This window comes from Equus asinus, chromosome 17 (assembly GCF_041296235.1).
Source record: "Equus asinus isolate D_3611 breed Donkey chromosome 17, EquAss-T2T_v2, whole genome shotgun sequence".
Taxonomy (NCBI): Eukaryota; Metazoa; Chordata; class Mammalia; order Perissodactyla; family Equidae; genus Equus; species Equus asinus.
In genome coordinates, this window is record NC_091806.1 from 16,280,628 (window position 1) to 16,303,104 (window position 22,477).

At 37.1% G+C, this 22,477-nt stretch overlaps 1 protein-coding gene and 1 pseudogene across 1 annotated transcript; one reads left to right on the plus strand and one right to left on the minus strand.

Annotated features, from left to right (window-relative positions):
- Nucleotides 1–2,964: 2,964 nt before the first annotated feature.
- LOC106821883 (olfactory receptor 4C46-like) lies at nt 2,965–3,894 on the plus strand. The gene has a single exon (XM_070487198.1). It carries the CDS (start codon nt 2,965–2,967, stop codon nt 3,892–3,894), a length of 930 nt encoding a protein of 309 aa, XP_070343299.1.
- Nucleotides 3,895–9,972: 6,078 nt separating this feature from the next.
- Nucleotides 9,973–10,903, minus strand: LOC139040499 (olfactory receptor 4C12-like; annotated as a pseudogene).
- Nucleotides 10,904–22,477: the final 11,574 nt, after the last annotated feature.

Sequence of the window (22,477 nt, forward strand, 5' to 3'; positions counted from 1 at the left end):
AGTTACGCAAGATGAATAATTTCTGGAAATCTATTGTACAGCAATGCAATCATAGTTAATAATATTGTATCGCATACTTAAAATTTGCTAAGAGGATAAATCTTAAGTGTTCTTGCCACACGCACAAAAAAAATAGTAATGATGTGAGTGATGAATATGTTAAATATTTTGATTTTGGCGATTACTTCACAATATATACTTATATCAAAATATCAAGTTCTACACCTTAAATATATACAATTTTATTTGTCCATGACATTTTAATAAATCTGGGGAAAAATGAACTTTTAGAGTCAAGAATTTTAAGATGGCCACCATTAATTTTAAACCCTCACTGATCTAACTCTCAAACGATCAGCAGTGGTTTTCCAATAAAAGTTTAACATTGATAAGAAGATAGAAACTTCTGTGACCTGAGTCAACAGGGAAACTACATCACAGCTCCACATGCTGGAATTAGGCCACCTTGCTATCATATCTTGTTATTCACTGGACATTCAGCTTTGTTAACAACCCAGGTTCCGATAGACAAAGGGGGCTCCCACATTCTTAGGTTCCACATGTAGGAACATAATTCCTCACTCAAGAATGAGTGTTTCTCAAATAGGTCTCTCCAGAATACCTGTTTCTAAGACAAAGGCTTTCCAGCAAAGGAGATAATTAATTCCTGGGAGAGAAAAATAGCTGATAAAAGACAAAGTTCCTTAATTCTCATGGAAACTTTCTTATTATAAATGTCTCCACGGAGCAAGGTGAAAACGTTTTGGTTGTTGTTCACCTCTCCAGAGCAAGAATCTTTATGGGCAGAGTAAACATTTAGAATGTGTTTCCTCTACACTGTGGGCCTCTTCCTCTGCAGGACCAGAGCCGTATACGGAAGATCATTTCTCCACAGTGTTTCAAGTGAATCCATTCTAAATTCAAAACCAGAAAACAGGTTTTCTTTGAAAAACTTTTGAGGCTTTAGGCTAGATGGAAAGATCTAGATTCATAAGGACACTTTCTTTTTTATTGGGGTTTATTGAGGTAAATTGATATAACAAAAATATTGCACAAGTTCAATGTATACAATTTCTTAACAGCTATTCATTTGATAGTTAATTATCTGAAGAGGCTCTCCCCAAGCACGACATATCTTTCATGCTGCAAGTCACTTATTACAAGTGGCAGTCAATTTGAATATGGAATTGTTTCTGGACACCCACAAACATCATTAAGATCATCTAAGACTGCTAAGGTAAGTCTTTCAATAGTGCTGATGCTTATTAAAGATTGTTACTTTCCATATATAGTACTCATTATTTTTCAATTCTTTAAAAGATAATTCTTAATTGTCATTAACCTAATCTGACAGTTGAAAATGTTGAGGCTCATAGAAATTAAGCAAATTGTAGGACCCAGCTCTCTGACACAAGATACCATGCTTTTGCCATGAGACATCTCCTTTAATAGCAAGACTAATCATGAGAATAAAAGCAAAATTTGACTACACTATGCATACACAAAAGACATAAATGTGAATTTGAAATATCATAAATCATCAACTGTTTAGTCCAAGCGCAAACATGGAGAGTACTTCCTGGGATCAATTGCTATGGATAATATGAGTCTCTGATTCTTTGAGGGTAAAATTAGAGACAATTCTTCCTGAGCTCATTGCATAGGTAAATGTTTCTCTGTATTATTGATCAAACGGCCAGTTCTTCCGATCTCTTAGGTGCATACAGTCATAAAATGAAAGTTCTATGTGTGTCCCAGATATTGTGGTGGATGTGTCATACATGTTCCCTCAAATAATTCTCATAACAACGTGTGAGGTGGCTATTATTATTCTCACTTTATAGAAGAGAAAACTAGGAATGTAAGGTGCCAAAGTAATACACCCCAGATAAAAGATATTACAAGTAGAAGAACTAGGATTCTGATGTGGTCTGTTTGATTCTTAAACCAATACACTTAACCATTGGGAAAATTTTTTCTGATATGGTGTGGGAGCCCATTTTTTGGAGGGGGATGGAAGAAGGAATATTTGGGGCTTATGGAGAGGCCAGGATAAAAGGATTATTCACAGAAAGCAGCATCACATTTTTCTTAACATTTCGGAGTTCCAATATGTCAGTGGCAGTATGTTGCATGTGTGTGCGCTGATGGAATTGTTCTATACAATCTTGCCTCTCAAGTAGTATTAAAGTAATTATAATTATTATGGCCATATCAAAAAAGATTACTAGTTGAATATTTTTTATTATAATGTTAACGATATAGGGCATACAGGTTAAGAATTTGGAGGGAAAAAATTAACAAGTATAATCTGACCCAATCTTGCTTCTGTGCTTTATTAGCTGCTTGGTCTTGGGCAGGATATCACAGGGAGTCCTGTGTCTGCCTTTCACCCCCTTACTGAACCTCAGCCCATTTCATCCGAGACACACAAAGATCTTTACTAGAATAATATCTAAGATTCCCCTTCTTCAAATTCCTCTTCATCCTTCCACTCATATTCTCAATAACCTTTAGTGGTTTCCCATTTCCTAGAGATTAAAGGAAAGTTCTGTAGCTTTGCATTTATGGTCTTGACATCTATCTTCTACTTCCTTTTCAGGCTTGCCTGTCACTGTGTGTGCAGTCTACTACTTCAAGTTAAATTCTTAGTCATCTGGGATGATTAAGTGTCCACAGGTGGTCTCCTGCCTGTGTGTTTACAAAGTTCCTAATGTCTGTAACCTTAACAAAGACTTCCCCTTGGAGGCAATTTGAGTAATCTTCAAGAACTCAGAGTCTTTATTTCCAGTGCACACACAAATAAATACCAAAAAAAAAAAAAAACTAACCTCAAAAGAATTCAAAACTCAACAGAATCCAAGAATTTATTAAATATTAGAATAGAAAGTTTCATAAATTCAAAGTTACATTAATAAAAATTTTTTCTTTTCAGTTACTATAATTAACCACCACATGAAACTCATGGAAAACAGGAACAACGTGACAGAGTTTGTTCTACTGGGGCTCACAGAGAATCCAAAGATGCAGAAAATCATATTTGCTCTGATTTTTGTCATCTACATCATCACTGTGGTAGGAAATGTGCTCATCTTGGTCACCATCACCTCCAGTCCATCACTGGGGTCTCCCATGTACTTTTTCCTGGCTTATCTCTCCTTTATTGATGCCTGCTATCCTTCTGTCAGTACCCCCAAACAGATCATAGATTCACTCCATGAAAAGAAGACCATCCTATTTAATGAATGCATGACCCAAATATTCTGGGAACATTTTTTTGGAGGTTCTGAGAGCATCCTGCTCACTGTGATGGCATATGACCGCTATGTAGCCATCTGCAAGCCCTTGCACTACACAATTATAATGAATTGGCAGGTGTGTGTCCTGCTAGTGGGAGTGGTGTCGGTGGGAGGCTTTCTTCATGCAACCATACAAATCCTCTTCATCTTCCGATTACCCTTCTGTGGCCCTAATGTCATAGATCACTTTATGTGTGATCTGAATCCTTTGCTCAATCTTGCCTGCACTGATACCCACATTCTAGGGCTCTTTGTTGCTGCCAACAGTGGGTTCATCTGCCTGTTAAAATTCCTTCTCTTGATGGTCTCCTATGTGGCCATCCTGCACTCCCTAAGGACCTACAGCTTGGAGGCAAGGCGCAAAGCCCTCTTCACCTGTGCCTCCCACATCACAGTGGTCATCTTATTCTTTGTGCCTTGTATATTTGTGTACATGAGACCTGCAGCTACTTTATCAATTGATAAAGCAGTTGCTGTATCCTACAATATCATAACTCCCATGTTAAATCCTTTAATCTATACCTTGAGAAATGCCCAGATGAAAAATGCTATTGGGAAGTTGTGTCATAGGAAAGCTATTTCACGTGAGAAATAAATGTGCCTGGAGACCAACATTGATTCAACTGAGGCAAGAGCCAAAAGGACACAGGAGATGATTTCAGTAAGGCACACTTAGGGAATAAAGAATAAAATTAGCAGCTATGAATCTTAGATTCTGCATTGAGTGGAGAAGAAATGGTGCAGTAAAGAGAAAAAAAATATATAACCTGGGACCACTCTTCCCATATTTAAAAAACTCTACCAAATTAGAGTATAGATTTTCTACCTTCAACCATATATGTGGATTCACAGGCTGTCCTTATAGCAAATTAAAGAAATAAGAATATATTGTTATTGAACAGTAATTTCTGTAAAAATCCAGAGTTAAGTATTGCCATCACCACCATTTTACAGGTGAGGAAACGGAGAGAAAGGGGAAGGTATTAAAATAGACATATTGGAAAGCCAGTAACCAGAATTGACTGATTTCCCAGATCATGTCCTTATCTGCTGTTAGCTATAGACAATATGACAGATGAGATAATTATACTGTTACCATTTGTTGAGCCAGGGACTGTGCTGGACACAAAGTATATATTAATTTAATTTAATGTTTTCATTAATATCTGTGCCAGTTTTTATATATCACAATTGATTGTATTATGTTGCCTGTAACATTTTGGTGTGTAACTACTTTAGGGCTGTAAAAGCTTTGACCATTTAACCTCTGAGGGTTAGGTAATGAAGACTATACCACGTTTCTAAATTTCCTTGTAGCTTAAGAACCATTTTGTGTTACTCTTATCACCCATCTTATGCTGATAACACATCAGAAAGAGCAGTGATTCAAATGAAAGATTATTTTGAGGCCCGACAGGAGTTTTTACTTATTAAATATTCAGCCATCCTCTGTCACGTACTTGCCTGCTATATACCAACACCTTCTACACGGTAGAATGATGTCCAGCACACAATAAATATTGATTGAATAAGTGAAAGTATAAAGGAACGTGAATCAATTCAATAAATGAAGAATAAGAAAGTAGTACTGAAACCCAGGGAATTCTTTCACACTTTTATCCGATTCGTCTATAAGGAGAATTCTGCCTAGAACCCTTGGGGGAGCTACAGTTTGTTCTTACTCTGGCTTAAATGAGGTTGAGAAAGAAATTGAAACTATAATTCTCAGCATATGAGCAAACAGTTTACCTTGATACTCTCCCTGCTCTGAGGAGAACTTATTACCTTGTTAATATGAGCTGTTTATGGTATATTTTTCTGTTAATCAGTTTACCTTTTGGTAACATTTCATTATTAAAAGCTGTTTTAAAAATATCTTGCTCCATATATACACAAAGCAACTTCAGGATAAATATATTCATTTCACTCCTCCATCCTTCATTCATTATCAACAAATATTTTTGAGGCCAAGGGATGTATCAGGCACATCGATAGCTGCTTAGCCTTCAGGGGTGAATAAAGACTTCACAGAGCTTAGTATCCACTGAAAAACTCCCAAGAAGGAGCAGAAAATTACAACAGTGTTATAAATGATAAAACAGTGGAAGTACAGGGTACTATGAAACCACACTAGAGTAACAGACAACTAAGATATGCAGGCTCAGGAAAAGATTTCTAGATGAAAAGTCATCAAAAATCGGACCCAATGGATGAAAAGAAGTTGGTTGGCAGAGAATAGGCATGAGGCTGAAAGAGCATTCTAGCAAATAGAATATATAAAAGAGTCCGGGAGGTGAAAAAGAGTATGCAGAAAACCTAATTAGTTCAATATGGCTGTGGTTATTAATTCATCCTTTCACTCAACAATTATGTATTGAACCCCCCCACTGTGTGCTGGAAATCATGCTGGACACTGAGCTTGTACAATGGTAAAGGGCAAGATATGAAGTTGGAGAGACAAGAATGGGGAGGATCAAACTGGTACCAGGAAGAAAATATTGAAAGCTTTTTTAAGCTAGTGAATGATGCAGTTAGATTTGAGTTTTAGAATGATAACTAGTTACAGTATGGGAAATGGTTTGCAGGAGACGAGACTGACAGCAGGAGAGCAGTTTGGAGGTTGCTGTAATGATTTCGGTGTGAAAGGATGGAGGCCTGTCCTCTGGTGGTTCCAGTGAAGATGCAGAATTTGATAAACCATCCCAGGACCTACAAGTGGCCAATGAATGACTGGAGTGGGAGTAAAAATGCCTGGCTCCATTGCCTCAAGGTGGAACCAGTTCACTGGTACAGTGTATACTCCAGAGCTCCTGTGGCTCCAGGCTGAAACTGGAATCCATTTGTGACCACATCTTTTCTTTCCCCTGCCATAGTCAGCTTCCCTGAACCCCTCCTGCTTATAAATCACCTTCATAAAAATCCCCATCTCAAAGTCTGCATCCAGGGAACCCAAACTAACAGAGCGATAGAGAAGGGTTTTTAAATATTTAGGAGTTCTAAACAAAAGAACTTGATAGCAGATGTTAGAGATAGAAGAGTCATAGGTAACACCCAGTTTCTGACTTAGATTACTGGATGGATGGAACAGAGAGAAGATAAATGTGTTTTTAATGTACTGAATGAGATTCAAGTAGCTACATACAATCAAATATACGTTTCTGATCCTCAGAAAGATGTAGGTCATAGAAATGTAGAAGCCTTGAGCACACAGATGGAAATTAAAGCCAAAAAATTATTACGTAATTTTGCATAATTTTGTCAACCATGGGTAGTCATCAGTAGTCTCTCAAAAGATCCATAGCCATTTTGATATTTTTAGGAAGAAAACCAAAAAAGAACGATGCCAAAATAGAACTCTAAACATAGCAATTTCTATATTATTAGGAATTCAGTAGGATACTAAATCTATAAAATAAAAACAGGCTATAAAGGAAATAAAAATCAGCCTGGCATCAGACATTTTGTCCACAAAACTAGAAATTGGGAGTTAATGGTAAAAAGTCTTTAATGTTCTAAAGGGCAAATAACTGTAACCTTTAGTTCTATACCATGCAATATAGAATTCAAATATGAGAATAAAATAAATACATTTTCAGACATACAGGGATGCAGAAATTTTATTGGTCAAGCATTATGAATAAGAAGTATACCTTAATAAAATACCAGTCATCTGAATTTAACACACCCAAAAGATTATACACCAAAACCAATTGGGATTAATCCCTGGCATACAAGATTGGTTAAAATATGTAAATCAATGTGATACACTAGTTTAACAGAATGAAAGATAAAAACCACATGATCATCTTAATAGATAGAGAAAAAAGCATTTGACGAAGTTCAACACCCTCTCATGATAAAAACTCCAAGCAAAATAAATTTAGAAGGAAATTCCAGGGCCAGCCCAACAGCCATGTGGTTAAAGTTCCACACGCTCCACTTCCATGGCCCAGGGTCCACAAGTTCAGATCCCAGGTGTAGATCCTGGGTGCGAACAAACTCCACTCATCGGCCACACTGTGGAGGCATCCCACATACAAAGTAAAGGAAGATTGGCATAGATTAGCTCAGGGCTAATCTTCCTCAAGCAAAAGAAGAGGAGGATTGGCAATGGATGTTAGCTCAGGGTGAATCTCCCTCACACAAAGAAAAAAAAAAAGAAGAAGGCAATTTTCTCAACATAATAAAGACCATTTATGAAATGCCCACAAAGTCCACAGCTAACATGATAATAAACTGGGAAAAAATGACAGCTTTTGCTCTAAGATCTGATACAAGGCAAGGAAGCCCACTCTCACCACTTCTATTCAACATAGTACTAGAAGTACTAGCAAGAACAGACAAGAAAAAGACATAAAAGGCATCCAAATCGGAAAGAAAGAAGTAAAATTACCCACTTGCAGAGAACATGACCGTAGATGTAGAGAACCCTAAAAACGCTACCAAAAAAGTTAGAACTAATAAGCAAATTCAGTAAAGATACAGTATACAAAATCAACAAACAAAAATTAATTGCATTTCTTTACACCAACAATAAACTATACAAAAAATGAATCAAGAAAATAATCCCGTTTACATTAGCATCAAAAATAATAAAATAAGCGGCCAGCCCAGTGGCACAGCAGTTAAGTTTGCAAGCTCCACTTCGGCGGCCGAGGGTTCACCAGTTTGAATCCCTGGTGTGGACCTACAAACTGCTTATCAAGCCAAGCTGTGGCAGGCGTCCCACATATAAAGTAGAGGAAGATGGGCACGGACGTTAGCTCAGGGCTAATCTTCCTAAAAATAATAATAGTAATAAAAATACTTAGGAACAAATTTAACCAAGGAAGTGAAAGATCTCTACAGTGAAAACTAGAGGACATTGATGAAAGAAATTGAAAAAAATACAATTAAATGAAAAGATACCCTGTGTTCATGGATTGGAAGAATTAATATTGTTAAAACATCCAAACTACCAAAAACCGTCTATAGATTCAATGAAATCCCTATCAAAATTCCAGTGACATTGTTCACAGAAATAGAACAAACAATCCTAAAATATATGTGAAATAACCAAAGACCCGGATAACCAAACCAGTCCTGAGAAAGGAGAGCAAAGCTGAAGGCATCACACTGGCACTTCCTGATTTGAAACTGTGTTTCAAAGCTATAGTAATCAAAAGAGTATGATACTGGCATAAAAACAGACACCTAGATCAATGAAACAGAATTGAGAACCCAGAAATAAACCCTTGCGTATACAGTCAATTAATATTTGACAAGGATACCGAAACTACTTAATGGGGAAAGGATAATCTTTTCAATAAATGGTATTGGGAGAAGAGGATATTCACCTGCAAACGAATGAAACTGGACACTTATCTTACACTACAGACAAAAATCAATTCAAAATAGATTAAATACTTAAATGTAAGACTTGAAACTATAAAACCACTAGAAGAAAACATTTTAAAAAGCTTATTGACTGTGTTCTTAGGAATAAACTTTTTGAATTTGCTTGTCTTTTCATCTTGCTCTGATGTAGCTTCCAACAGTGTGTGTTTTCTTTTTTTGTGGGGGAGGGTGGATGGGGAGCAGGAGAGATATCCGGTGGTGCTGACACTGATACCTTCATGCACAGTTTCCCATTGAGTTTCAGTGGCACCTCTGTGGTCAGATTCCAGTGAATCTACAAACACCCAGGAGATCAGGTTCCCAACACAGATGATCTGAACCACAGTAGATTTTTCGTGCCAGCCTTGGTCCACCTCTACCCTAGAGGTTTCTTTCCTGCTTGCCAATCCAAGCCACAGTTCCTTGTACGTCAGCTCAGCCCAGCAACACCACAGTGGGCTGCTCCCAGCTTCCCAGGCCCTTTCTTCCCTGCGAGCCTCAGTCCAGCTACCAGGGACTAGTTCTGGCCCATGACAACTCAGTGAACTTCTCTTCTGTTCAAAGGGCAATAAGTAGACCTTCTCCAAAAGATTGGAATCCCAGCCTTGGGGAGGACTTCCACCTTCTAAATGGGATCCCTCCTTGGACGTTCATTTCTCAGTCTCAGGACATTCTTTAGAGTACTCATCGCACTTTTCTAGTTAATGCCCTAATGTAATTAATAATTGTATTCAAACTTTCCTGTTCAAATTACTATGTGGTCTGCCCCCTGATTGGACCTTGACTGATACAATATAGAAAATACCTAATACAATTCAGCCTTATAGGAATTTGATAAACAGTGTCTCTTTTTACTATAGAACCAAGATTTAATGAACAAAATTTTACAAAACAAAGAATTTATATTATTTTGAGGCCACAATCCCAAGTAAAGGAATATCATTAAACATGTTATTTTCAATTATCAATCATAACCAACATCTCAATGTTACATAATAAGATTATTTTCATACCAATCAAATATTCTACGTTCACATTTTTTAGCTTCTAAAGGTGTTTCAGATTTCCAGGTAATAGATAAACATTTATTGGTTAAGAAATAGCAAGTTGTGATGACAAGAGTGCAGGATGGGAGACAGTATTTCTGGATTCCAGTCCAAGCTTTAGCTCTGCACGGAAGTGGCTACCTGCAAGCATTATCCGACCTCTTGTTAGAGCTGATGTCTTCATCTATAGATCAAGAGGCTTGGACTAAATTAATTCTATTACTTCTACCTGCAATGCTCAATGATCCTGTTTAATCATTATCTGAAGTCAATTTTTTTCCAGCAGAGCTTCCGCATAACATTTTTAGCCTCTGCATTTCTGAGGGCTTAGATTAAAAGATTTAACATAGGGGCCACCATGGTATAAAAGACAGTCACAGCTTTATCAATGGGCAGAGTGATCACTGGGCGCAGATACACAAATATGCAGGGCACAAAAGATAAGACTTTACTACTGTGATGTGAGAGATACAGGTAGAGAGGACTTTGCACCTCCCCCCCCAAGCTATATTTCTTTAGGCAGCACAAGATAACCACATAGGAGGCCACCAAGAAAAGGAAGTTAACGGGCAGATGGGCCTACTGTTGGCAGCAACAAAGAAACCAAGGGTATGAGTGTTCACGCAGATGAGTTTCAACACAGGGTACAAGTTACACATGAAATAATCGAAGACATTGGGGCCACAGAAAGGCAGCCAGAATATAAAGAGGATCTGAATGGCTGCATGGAGAAATCCTCCAGCCCAGGCCACTCCCAGGAGGAGAACGCACAGCCTGTGGCTCATGACAGTTGTATAGTGCATAGGTTTGTAGATGGCCATGTAGCAGTCATAGCCATCACCATCAGCAGGATGATCTCAGTAGCACCAAAAATGTGTTCTGCATAGACTTGAGCCACACACCCATTAAAGGAGATAGTTTTCTTCTCATGAAAGGAGTGCACAATCAGCTCAGGAGCTGAAGAAGAAGAAGAAATTGCATCTATCAAGGAAATGTGGATCGGGAAGAAGTACATGGGGAGTTCAGAGCATGACTGGTGGTAATGGTAACTGCAATGAGCAGGTTGCATGAGAGCGTTAATATGTATAGAATCAAAAGTACCACAAATGCTAGTTTCTGCATTTTGGGGTTCTGTGTAAGACCTATTAAAATGAATTCAGTCACATTCCTTTTACTCTCCATCTACGTGGTATGGGTGATAAAAACTCCAGGAAGAAATGCTTTACCTTAAAAAAAAAAAAGAAAGAAATCAAAGAGGAACTATGAAAGAATGAAACAGTCCAAAACGCTGCCTTTTCACAATACTCTGACATTATCACATATGATTACTTCTCTTCCCAAAACTCCCTAGGAATAGATAACTCAAAACTTCTCTTAGTGAACTGTCTTATCTTTTATTATCCTGGCCTCAAAAATATTCTTATGAGACAGAAAACCCAGATGAAGTGAATTCCATTTCCCTGGGTCAGAGTAGTCTTTACAAAACTTAATTTGGACATCAATATAATGGAATAACGTAATCACTAGGAGTAATAATTTGGGACACTAACAAGACAGAAAAAAATATATGAAATGGCATGAATAAAAAAATGCACAAAATTTTCTGTACATCCTGATTATAATTATGTAAATATACTATAGGTAAAAACCTAGTGAATGATAGTTAAAGAATTAGTATTTGAAGATTATAAGTTTATATGTATCTTTTAAGAATAAAATTCAAATTCAAAAATTTCTTATAAAATTTTATATGGGTTTTAATTCCTCTCCATTAAAACATTTTTATAGAAAAGATGAGGAAAAAAATTAATATATTTAGGATATTTACTCCTGGATGTAAGATTATGGGTGATCTTTTATTCCCATATACTTTTTAGTATCTTCCAAATTTCTACAGATTGTATTACTAATTTTGTGATCATAATATAAATATAATTTCCATGTATTTTCTTAGAGGCCTGAAGATGGAACCATGAACTTTTAAATTGAGTGGAATATATATGAAAACAAACATAGAGAATTGTACAATGCCACATCATGGGACCCCAGGAAATATTATCTGATTATAAATGAAGTAACTGCTTTAATATATTCATGAAATTGTTACTGGTTCACCAAATGGACATAGAGTGAGGGTCTGGCTAGGCACTGACTGTTTTGAGGAGATCTGGACAGAGTGAGGCTGCCCTCACTGCCCCCATGGACCACTTGCAATCACCCTAAATATGGTCTTTAACCTGTCAACCAAAGATTATTGACCTCTGATTTTAACTTATATCACTGATACTGACAGTCAATAAACAAGTCTGAATAATCAACCAGATCAGTTTAATGCAAAATCTATTTCCATTTCCTTGATGAAGAATACACGTATCACTCAATTAAACCTTAAGACAGTATTATAAACTAAGTTTTGCTATTATTAACTCTCACTTTTTCCTGGACCTCAGATTCTTTTATTCTCTTTATCTTAATGTATTCTTAAAGCACAAAGGCAGTGAGGGGTAAGATGAGTTGTCCCCATTACATGTGGGCAAGGCACATAATGAGGTACCTGGAAAGAAAATATCTTCCAGATGATCCTACAAGTGCTTCATTGAGAAGCTAGCTTTAGAGTTGCAAGCCCCAAGATAGTGGTCTCCCCAAGGATTGAGAGGCAGGAACTCAAGCAGACAAAATTCTTCTAAGTGGAGAAAATTTTGCAACTTGTTTAAATTCCATATATTCAAACACTTTGAAATACAAAATTTACTACAATTCTTCTTTTCCCCACTCTTAACAGCAAACAGAGATTTCTTTCTCTACTATGTAGTTCCTATATAATTAACTGTTGTTGAGTGTTTGGCATGTACTAGGTGCGATATTAAATACGTTACATGCATTATTTCATTTAATCCTCACAAAAATCGCTATAAGATTGGTACACTTTTAACTATATTTTAAAGAAAAGGAAACTGTGTTTAGGAGAAGATAAATGACTTGCCCAAAGTCGTAATGATAAAAAATAGAGAAGCCTATCTTTAAATCTAGGATGTCTGTCTCTAGCTCTTTAGCACATAGTATTTCTCCAGTATAGATCCAGTTTACTTCTGGGAGTCAGCAGTGCCAGATTTTGGATGAGTGGCCGCAACCTGTGACCATAAGTAATCTACGACAGTTCTTTAACCAAGCTATGAAATGTAGAGTCAGAAGTTAATGAGTTCGAGGGTCCATTGGACAAGACTCCAGAATTATTGTACACTAAAAATCCTCCACTGCCTTGCATTTTATCAGCATGTATGCTCTTAAAGATGAAGACACTGAGGCCCAGACTCAAGGGAATACAGCTAATTGATTAGTAGTAGACCACAACAAGAATCCAACTCTTCTAATGTCCAACAGAGTGATTTTTCTTTTTCAGCACCACATCTTGTCTTCCTTAAGATGCCTTAGGATAAGTGAGTACAAGGAAAAATCACCCTACAGTGACAAAGAGAATTAACTTTCACCTCTCATCTTTAGCAATAGCTGCCTTGATGCTCTTAAAAAATGGGCTGTCTGAGGTTAATGATACAGAGATTCAGTCATATTCCTGGGACCACATTCGTTGTAGCAGAAATAAGGAACTGCCTGGCTAGAACAAAATCCAAAAAAGTTTGGGGGCCAGCCCAGTGGTGCAGCGATTAAGTTCACACTTCTGCTTCCGCTGCCCCGGGTTCACTGGTTTGGATCCCAGGTGTGGATCTATAAACCACTTGTCAAGCCATGCTGTGGCAGGCGTCCCACATATAAAGTAGAGGAAGATGGGCACAGATGTTAGCTCAGGGCCAGTCTTCCTCAGCAAAAAGAGGAAGATTGGTGGCAGATGTCAGCTCAGGGCTAATTTTCCTCAGAAAAAAATCTTTTTAAATTTTTAAAAATCCAAGAAAGTTTGAATAGTTAGAATAAACAGTGTCCCTTGATCTTGGAGTTTAGTATGTATTCCCAACCACAGCAAAGAGTACATTCTTTCTTTGCGTATCCTATATTTTAATGCATTCTTCTTTAGGGTGTCAGTTTTAGATCGCTATATTCCACCAGAAAAACAGAGTCCAAATGCTGTCCTTCTCTCTCCATGCTGACCTGCCTTTACCACAATGAAAGCCACACACCCTGTCTCAGCTCCACCTCAAATTTGCCTTCTTTATTCTCATTGCCTCTCATATCTCCTCTTATCAGTACAAGGTAAGGTATTTTCCCCCTATTTCATCCCTGGAAATTATCAAAGTCAGAGCACTGCTTCAAGGAAATGAGTCACCATTCAGAAGCCAATCTCTGACTATCCAAACTATCATACAATATGTCCTGTCTCTGAAAGAAACCCTCAGTGACTCATCCAGCTACAATGGCTGCACTACTGCACTCTCTGCACACTCAGAGCCTAGAAATTGACTCAGGAATCCATAAAATGTAAATCTATGTCTGATAAATTATAGATCTATCCATATGCAGTGTGAAAAAATATTTCTGCAAAGCATCTGAAAAGTGATCTCCCATCAATATCAGAAAGTAATGCTTCAATGATTTTAATGATAAACCCCTTGGGGGAAGAGGGAAATGTAAGAAAGTGGATTAAAAGTCAACAATTCGAGTTAACTTACTGTGGTTTCCTCTGTAGTTAAGGAGAATGCCCAATGTATTCAGGAATAAGAAATAGCCATTATATGTAGCTGTTCAAACATCATCTCATGTAATGTATGTTTCTCAAGTCTCCACTGACTGGACAGTGTTACCGGAAGCAGAGAATGTCAAGATGGCACAAATTTATTCAAATGGATTTGGCATGCATTTCAAGGCTCAAATGCCTTGGAAATTTAAGTCAAAAGAAAAGAAAATGCTGTGATGAATTTTAAACCCAAAGTTCTTAGGTATTAAGGAGAATCTTCTGATCTTCAGCACCTAGCTCTCTGTTTATACAGTAATAAACACAAATAGTTCTATCACTTAATAACCCCTCTTATTCTGCTCTTAAAATAAGAAAACAGCTTCTTCTTGAATCATAGTATTTAGAGAAGACACTGAGAATGTTAAAGGACCTGTCTTTATATCTAAGCTTTTTGCCCTCCCAGGAATTATCTCTGTTTTTTAAAGATTTCACTTTAGAAACAGATATTTGGGAAAATTCATCTACGAACAACAAACACATCTTCACCTGAATAGTTCTTTTCCCATCACTTTAAACTTATATATTAACAGCCCTCATTCCTGGTCTGGAAAATTATGGGACAATGCACTCCTCTTATAAGCCCTTGGGTACCATGAGCTTGGATATGAAGGACTCTAAACGCTGTGTAAGCAACAGCATGGGTTTCATGTCTCTGAGGAAATTTCCTTAATGGCTGAGGTCACCAGAGTTTGAGATACTGAGGCAATCTTCAACTGTACTATAAACACATCAGGACATACTCAGTTAGTAAGAATCTTGGGACTTGATATATTTTCAGGCAGAGTGATGTCTAGATATCTAGCGTTTGAGGCCAAATGGAGGCTAAAATCCTAGTGCCAAAATCTAAAAAGATAGATTTTTATGCCTTTCCTTTGACTTTTTTTGGAAGTCTAGGAATTTCACCAGCCATTCAATGAATGAAGTCAGGAAAACAGATTCCTTCAAATTTTCTTCACACATAATACTCCAGGACAGTGGAGATTGGAACAGTCAAATATATTCTACCATCTTCAAACACATACTGTAGAGGGTACTCTGCAGCCTAGAGGAAAGGGCATTATTTAAACCACTTATCATGAGAGTTGAAGAAGCTGCTATGTTTAAATATATGGCTTGGCAGTGGATGGTGAACTGGGAAAAATAGTAACAATAGCAGTTATCATTACTGAGCACTATGTCCTTTCTTCTATTAATGTGGCATGTTATATTGATTGATTCTCTTATATTGAACCATCTGTGCATTCCTGGGATAAATCTCACTTGCTTTTGCTGTATAATCCTTTCTATAAACTACGGAATTCAGTTTACTAGTATTTTATTGGAGATTTTGGTGTCTATATTCATAAGAGATGTTGGCTATAGTTTTTTTCTTGTGATATCTTTGTCTAGTTTTGATATCAGAATAATACTGGTCTTCTAGAATGAGTTTGGAAGTGTTCCCTCCTCTTCTATTTTTGGGAAGAGTTTGTGAAGGATTGGTGTTAATTCTCCCTTAAATGTTTGATAAAATCCACCGGCAAAGCCATCTTGGCCTGGGGTTACTCTTGTGGGAAGTTTTATTATTATTATTATTACTATTTCAATCTATTGTTATATTTCACTTGATTTAGTTTCAGTAGTTTCTGTCTTGCTAATAATTTGTCCATTTCATCAGAGTTATATAAATTGTTGGCATACAACTGTTCATAGTATCCATTCATAATATTTTTTATGCCTGTAATGTTGGTAGCAATATCCCCTCTTTTAATCCTGATTTTAGTAAATTGAGTCTCCTATCCCTTTTTTTAGTCAATCTAGCTAAAGGTTTGTCGTTTTGGTGATCTTTTTAAAGAATCTACTTTTCGTTTCCATTCATCTTAAATAATGTTCTTCGATTCCTAGAACCAGTAAGTCTTCCAGTCTTTGCCAATGGGCTTTATGTGCATGTTGGGGCATGCCACCATCACTCAGTCACATAATTTATAACTTTACTTTAGTCTTTATTTCTTGTTTATACAGTCTCAGGGTAAGTGAGAGGTGAGAGTGTGGTCTTTCTTGAGCATGCACACAGTCTGGGCATATGCACAGCTCTACTCATGCATATAGCTTTCAAATTCCAAGAAATATGTCATAGAGTCACAGCATTTCAAATCCCCAATGGTACCTTATTCCCCAGCTTTTCCTTTTTAAGCCTTTGTTTAGTCTGTTGTTTGCTCTATTATCCACCATCTATGGCTGCCGCCATGTTCAAGAATTGTCTCTCTGTTTTTGCTATATTCACCCAGGAGTAAGGCTCCAAGTAAAATCAAATAAAGACAGTCACATGAATTAGGTCTTCCAAGAAACTTCTAGGCAGGCCAAATAATGATAAATCTCAGGGAAAAGGTCTTTGTAGATGCTTCAATCCCATTCTGCCCCCTCCAGTGGCTTCCAGGCTGCTGGTTTTCACTGTGATTGCAGGCTGTTGGTTTTCAATGTTATAGAGGAGCTGGGGAGGGGACATGGAATTAGGGCAAGTTAAATGCCACAAGCCTTATTGTTATTACTGAGATTTAGCCATTTTTCTTGAATAAGCACTCCCTGAAATATTACAAGACTTTAGTTAATTTTCATAATTCTGAAAATGTTGATTCTGAGAATTTTTCAGTATTCTCATTCCTTTAATGGAGGAGAGAATTTTTGAAAGTCCTTATACCACTGACATCGGCCCACTGAGGACTATATGTCAGAATTTATGAGTTTCAGTTTTGAGAATCAGAAACTATAACTCTGAAAGTATGTCTTGTTAGCCCCACGTTAGAGCTAAGGAAGCAGCCACCAACTTAGTGGCTGAGCCAGAATCCAAATTCAAGCCCAGTGTTTGCCGATATCAAATGCTATACTTTTTCTTTAACTTCTACTGTCCTTGCGTCAATATTATAACATCAATTGAAAGAATATATGAGAAGAAGAGCCAGGTTCATATTTCAAGGTGCTGATAGGTTGGAGGAGGGAATTATGAAGACTAACATTTGAGGTTCTGTTTCATTGTTTGGCTTAGAGTGAAAGTTGAGTTGCTGGCCAAGGTTATGGATTTACCCACCATGCTCACTAAATTCACTTATTATGTCTAATACTTGTTTATTTATACTCCTAGGTTTTCTATATGAGGAGTCTGGCTCCTAGCCAAAAGCCTATATCTGATTTTTCAAGCCTGATCATAGGCAATTACAAAGTCCTCGGGGCAGGCTTCATGAGAGAAAGCTGCCCTCCCCATATCAGATTTGATGTGCAGCCAATGCATTACAGTGTCTAAGGGGAGTTGAAGTCAAAAACTCAGGTCTCCCTGTTTGGCCATGCCCTTATGCATATCTGTATTCCTTGCCCAGGCACCTCCATTTGGAGGTCTCCCTATCAGGGAATCTTGAAGACACTTTGCTCTGCTCTGACTCAGTACTCAGTACTTTTCCACTCCTGCTAGTCCTTCCCCTCACCCTCCTCTGTGATCCTCACGTCCACAAAACTCCAGGAACCTTTTGTTCAATGCTCCTTCAGTAGTGAGATAACCCCCACATCTGTGCTGATCATCTGATTTTTGACTAGTGCATTTTTCCGCGGAGGATAATGGAACAGGGTGGAGTTGATGCTTACTCTAGTGTTAGCCTTTTGCTTATACCATCACTGAAAGTGATTAAAGCCTTGTCTGTTACCTTTATTTGTGGCTTGTTGAATTAAGGAGAGCCAAGCTCTCTCTCTCCAGCTACACTGAAGCTTTGAGTTGATACACATGTACACAGAGTCCCTAGGAGAGAGAACTGACCCTATGGCTCTAAAAACAAAAAATATATACAGGCTATAAAATCCAAATCAAACTATAGCTGTAGTCATCTACCCATAAATTGGTCATCAATGTGGATACCTTATTTCTTTTCTACAAATTAGCCAGTTGGAGTTTTTAGGTAGAGCTTAAAAATCAGCAGGTGTACAAGTTCTCTACTATGGAGAAAATAAGTCTGCAACATTTTCCCTGTCAGTCTTAATCAGTGACATATGAGAGAAATGATAAGAGTACTATCTCTTGATCTAAAGTGATCCCTTGAAAACAGTGTGATTTCTTTCTGCTCTGGGATCATGATCCACTTATGAGCGCCTCCATCTGTTTCCATTTATTATTACTTTTGACCCACAATTTCTCCCTACCATCAGCTTTTCCAGCTCAACTATACTATTTTCCACATGGCTGACCTAACAGCAGCTTTGTTAACACTTATCTTTGGACACACACCCAGGAAGATATCCTAAGTTCTGATAGGAAAAGAATCACAGAATTATCCTTGCCATTTGTCAATGGGGTTGCATTTGCAGTTATCCCTAAATTGGCTACATGAGGTGAAGTTATAATCCATCCTAAAATATCTTAGGAATAGGTATTTTCATGTTTAATTGCGTAGATATTGTGTCTTGGTCATCAATATCAGCTTCCTTCAATACACATACATTTAAAGACGTACTTGTCTGGATTGGGTCAGGCAACACAAAAGAAAAATTTTGTAAAATGGTAAAGGTACAAAATTGTGGAATTTTGTCATCCTTCATTCTTTAATTTCATCGTACTGATCTAAAAATACTTCCAATAGAGTCACCAACTGCAAAGATTTCACAAGTTCAGACATCTGAAAGGACTCACAAGTCTCCACAAGGCATACTCACACATGGCTTCTATTTAAAGACAAATGACACTGTGAAACAAGAGACAGAGAGAGCAGGCAAGCATTGAAGGTCCAAGAGACATTCAAACACAAGGTCCCAAGGGTCCTTGTTCACAGAGACAAGCAAGCGTCATCTCCAACTGAACCACCAAGACCAGCACGAGATAGGTTTTTGTTTCAGAAGTGAAGTTCCCAGTGGGGTATTTATGTCCCTCTGGTCAAGCCAGTTACGCCAGGTGAAAATCCTCGGTAAAAAAAGAAAAAGGAACTGATCCTTGGGGTCATTAGGGGAGATTTGAACTTTAAATAATACACTAAAAATTTCACTGTCCTATCCTGACCAAGGGTCAAAGCCAGGCATGATCAGAGATAAAGACAGAGTTTTCCCATTCGGCTGTGAACTCTTTCCTACACAGTCCACCTCTGACTCTTGGTCAAGCCTTGAAATTTAAATCACTCAGAATCATTCCTTCCCCTGCATATTTTGTACCATTTATAGAACAGAAGAAAACAACTAGACAGCTGCCAAAATGCTAACAACTTGTGTCATCAAATAAGGCATGTGTATTATTTAAAGAAGCATTTCAGTTAACTGAATATTCCATCACAAACTTGGTCATAACTATGCACAAGTTTGATAACTTTTTAATCTCCTCCCACCAATGAAATTTGAACATCATGAAAAGTATCAATATTTTGATTTAATATAAAAATTGAGTGACTGCTAACTAACTTTAGCTCTTCCTAAAACCAATCAGCTTTCATTGGATGAACATCATGGGGAGATTTTAATTCAATTTCCTAATACATTTGATCAATATACATAGTATCATAGATTTTGTCGAAATCAAATTAATCCTAGCAGTTATGCTACTACTAAGCCACATAACAGTTACATTATTATTCATTTATTGGCTCTCTTTTTAGCAGCAATTACTTCTCCTTACTGTTTGAATTAGTTCTCACCCAAACCATTCATTTGATATAACCCAGAGTTCCCTTTATCTGATCATTTTGCACTGTATTGCCAATCCAAGAATCAGTAAAATTCATACTATATCACTATAGTTATAATCCAGTTCTCCTGGTGCCACAAGGAACACCACTCTTAATTCTATCCACCACTTTTTCACATATGTGGGAACTCAGGTATAAAGAGAGTGAGGAACTTGCCCAAGATCACATAGCTAGCAAATAGAACAGCTAGTAAAATTCTTACTCTTAAGCATGATTCAAATTTCTATTATTAAAGAGCAGTTTCTCTAACCCACACATATCTTCAGGGTGTTAACAGTAGAATAGCAGTTTTGCACTGACTTAGACATTTATATGTTATCTTGCTCAATCCACCTTGTAATTCATGAGACAAGTATTATTAGGTCTGTTTTATAGACTCTGACTGGCTCATGCACGCATACTCCCATGACGAGAACATTCTGTGCCTTGGGTCCCAAACTGTAAGATCACTTCCTAAATACAGTCATAGAAGGGCTGAAATCAAGTTCAGCTCGCTCTCCCCTGCCCCCTTGGTCACAGATGCTATGGCCGCAGGAGAGAAAGGATAAACTGGTTTGGCTGCCATCTTGGTTGAAGCTGCTAGTTCTAATCCTCTGGGAGTTGAGAGATCAGAGCCTCCTTAATTCCTTGCACTTGAGTAATACCCATTTAAATATTTCCCTGAAACCACACATGAAAACGTTGGTAAGGACCGACCTAGGAAGACCACATAAGCATAACCAGCCACAGATCACAGGAGATATTTGGTTTTGAGTTCTCAACCCATTTGGATCCAGACTCCCAAAAACAAAAGGAGTTATCTCTGGGCTGAGTGCAGTCTTACTAAGAAAAAGTCTTGAAAGAACTAGCTTTAGGGACTTGCTACTCCAAGGCAACTTTCATTCATTGCTGATTTTATGGTGTTTTCAACCCCTAATTTTTCTACTTTAACATACCTTGTTATTTTCAGGACCTTAGATCAGATCTCAGACGAAGTGGCTTTTATAATATACTTCATATGGTCACCAAGGAAGACTGGCAAATGTGCAGTAAGATGACTTGGAGACATGTCCTCCAATCGTTAGGTCTTTTTTTTCCCATCAATTTATTTTGAAGCTTAATGCTTTGGAAGATGTCTGACTAAAGAAATTCGTTATCTGAGCTGGGATGCTTATGCCTCACACTCATAGGTTGGTGTTGCTGTAAAGCAAAACCCAATCCAGCCCATGAACTCAGAATTATTGAGGAAGTCTTTCTCAGCAATCATTTTCAAGTCATTAAGTGAGGAAAAGAAATGTTATACTTAAGATAAAAATAGATGAATCTGCAAACCAGTGTTAATAATGGGTCAGTGATTGCTACAAGCGTGCTCTACAAATAAGATGCCTTGTTATGGAATGAACCTGTTACTTCTTTCCCAAATACATTAAGATAAGTAAGTATAATCTGTGACTTCTTTATTAGTACTTTTTTTTTTCCTAAAGTGATACTAGAGTCTTCAATTTACAAGTGAGTTAGATTTAAACATGTGCTTCCACTGTCACAGATTTTTATGAATGATGACTGGCTTATTTACCCTACTGAGAAAAGCAGTCACTGAGGATATTATGAACCCAGACCTGAGATAAGAAAATAAAATTTCTTTTATTAAATTATTTTACTGATTGTAAAGGTAATCTATTCTTTTTGTAGAAAACTTAGATCAGAAAACTTTAAAAAGAAAAATACAAAACTTGACCTAAACCTGTAATTCAAATAAGTACTATTAGTCTTTAGTGTACTTTTTTCAGATACTTTTTTAATGTATATATGTTATTTTCAACAACTTAGATCATGGTACATAAACTGCTTTATATCTTGTGTTTTCCACTCAATATTGTACTGGAAGAATCTTTCCACTCCATCAATTATTATTGCAAATAACTTCAATGTCTACCTGATATTTCATAATTATAATTCACTTAATTGTTCCTCTTTATGCAGACCTTTGGATTTTTTTCACTTTTTCATTATCATAAAAAAAAGTGAAATACAACCTGTATGCGTAAGTTTTGTCCATCTTTTTTTGATCTAAAATAGATTCCCAAGCACAAGGAGCGTTGGACCAAGGGACATGACCAGTTATAAAGCCCTTATTATTTAGATTTCAACTTCTTTCCAAAATATTTTATATCAACACACACTCACCAGCACTGGGCAATATAACTTGTTGTAAATCTTTGCCAACTTGCCAGTTAAAAGTATTTTACTGTTTTAAAATTGTATTTGATCACTTTGACTTTGATGACTTATGCATAGAGGATTTTTGAGATTTCTAATGTTTTTTTCTGAACAGTATCTTTTTATTAGTTTTGCCTTTATTTTTACAATGGTGTGAGCATACCTTTTTTTGTGAAAATGTTTATATAA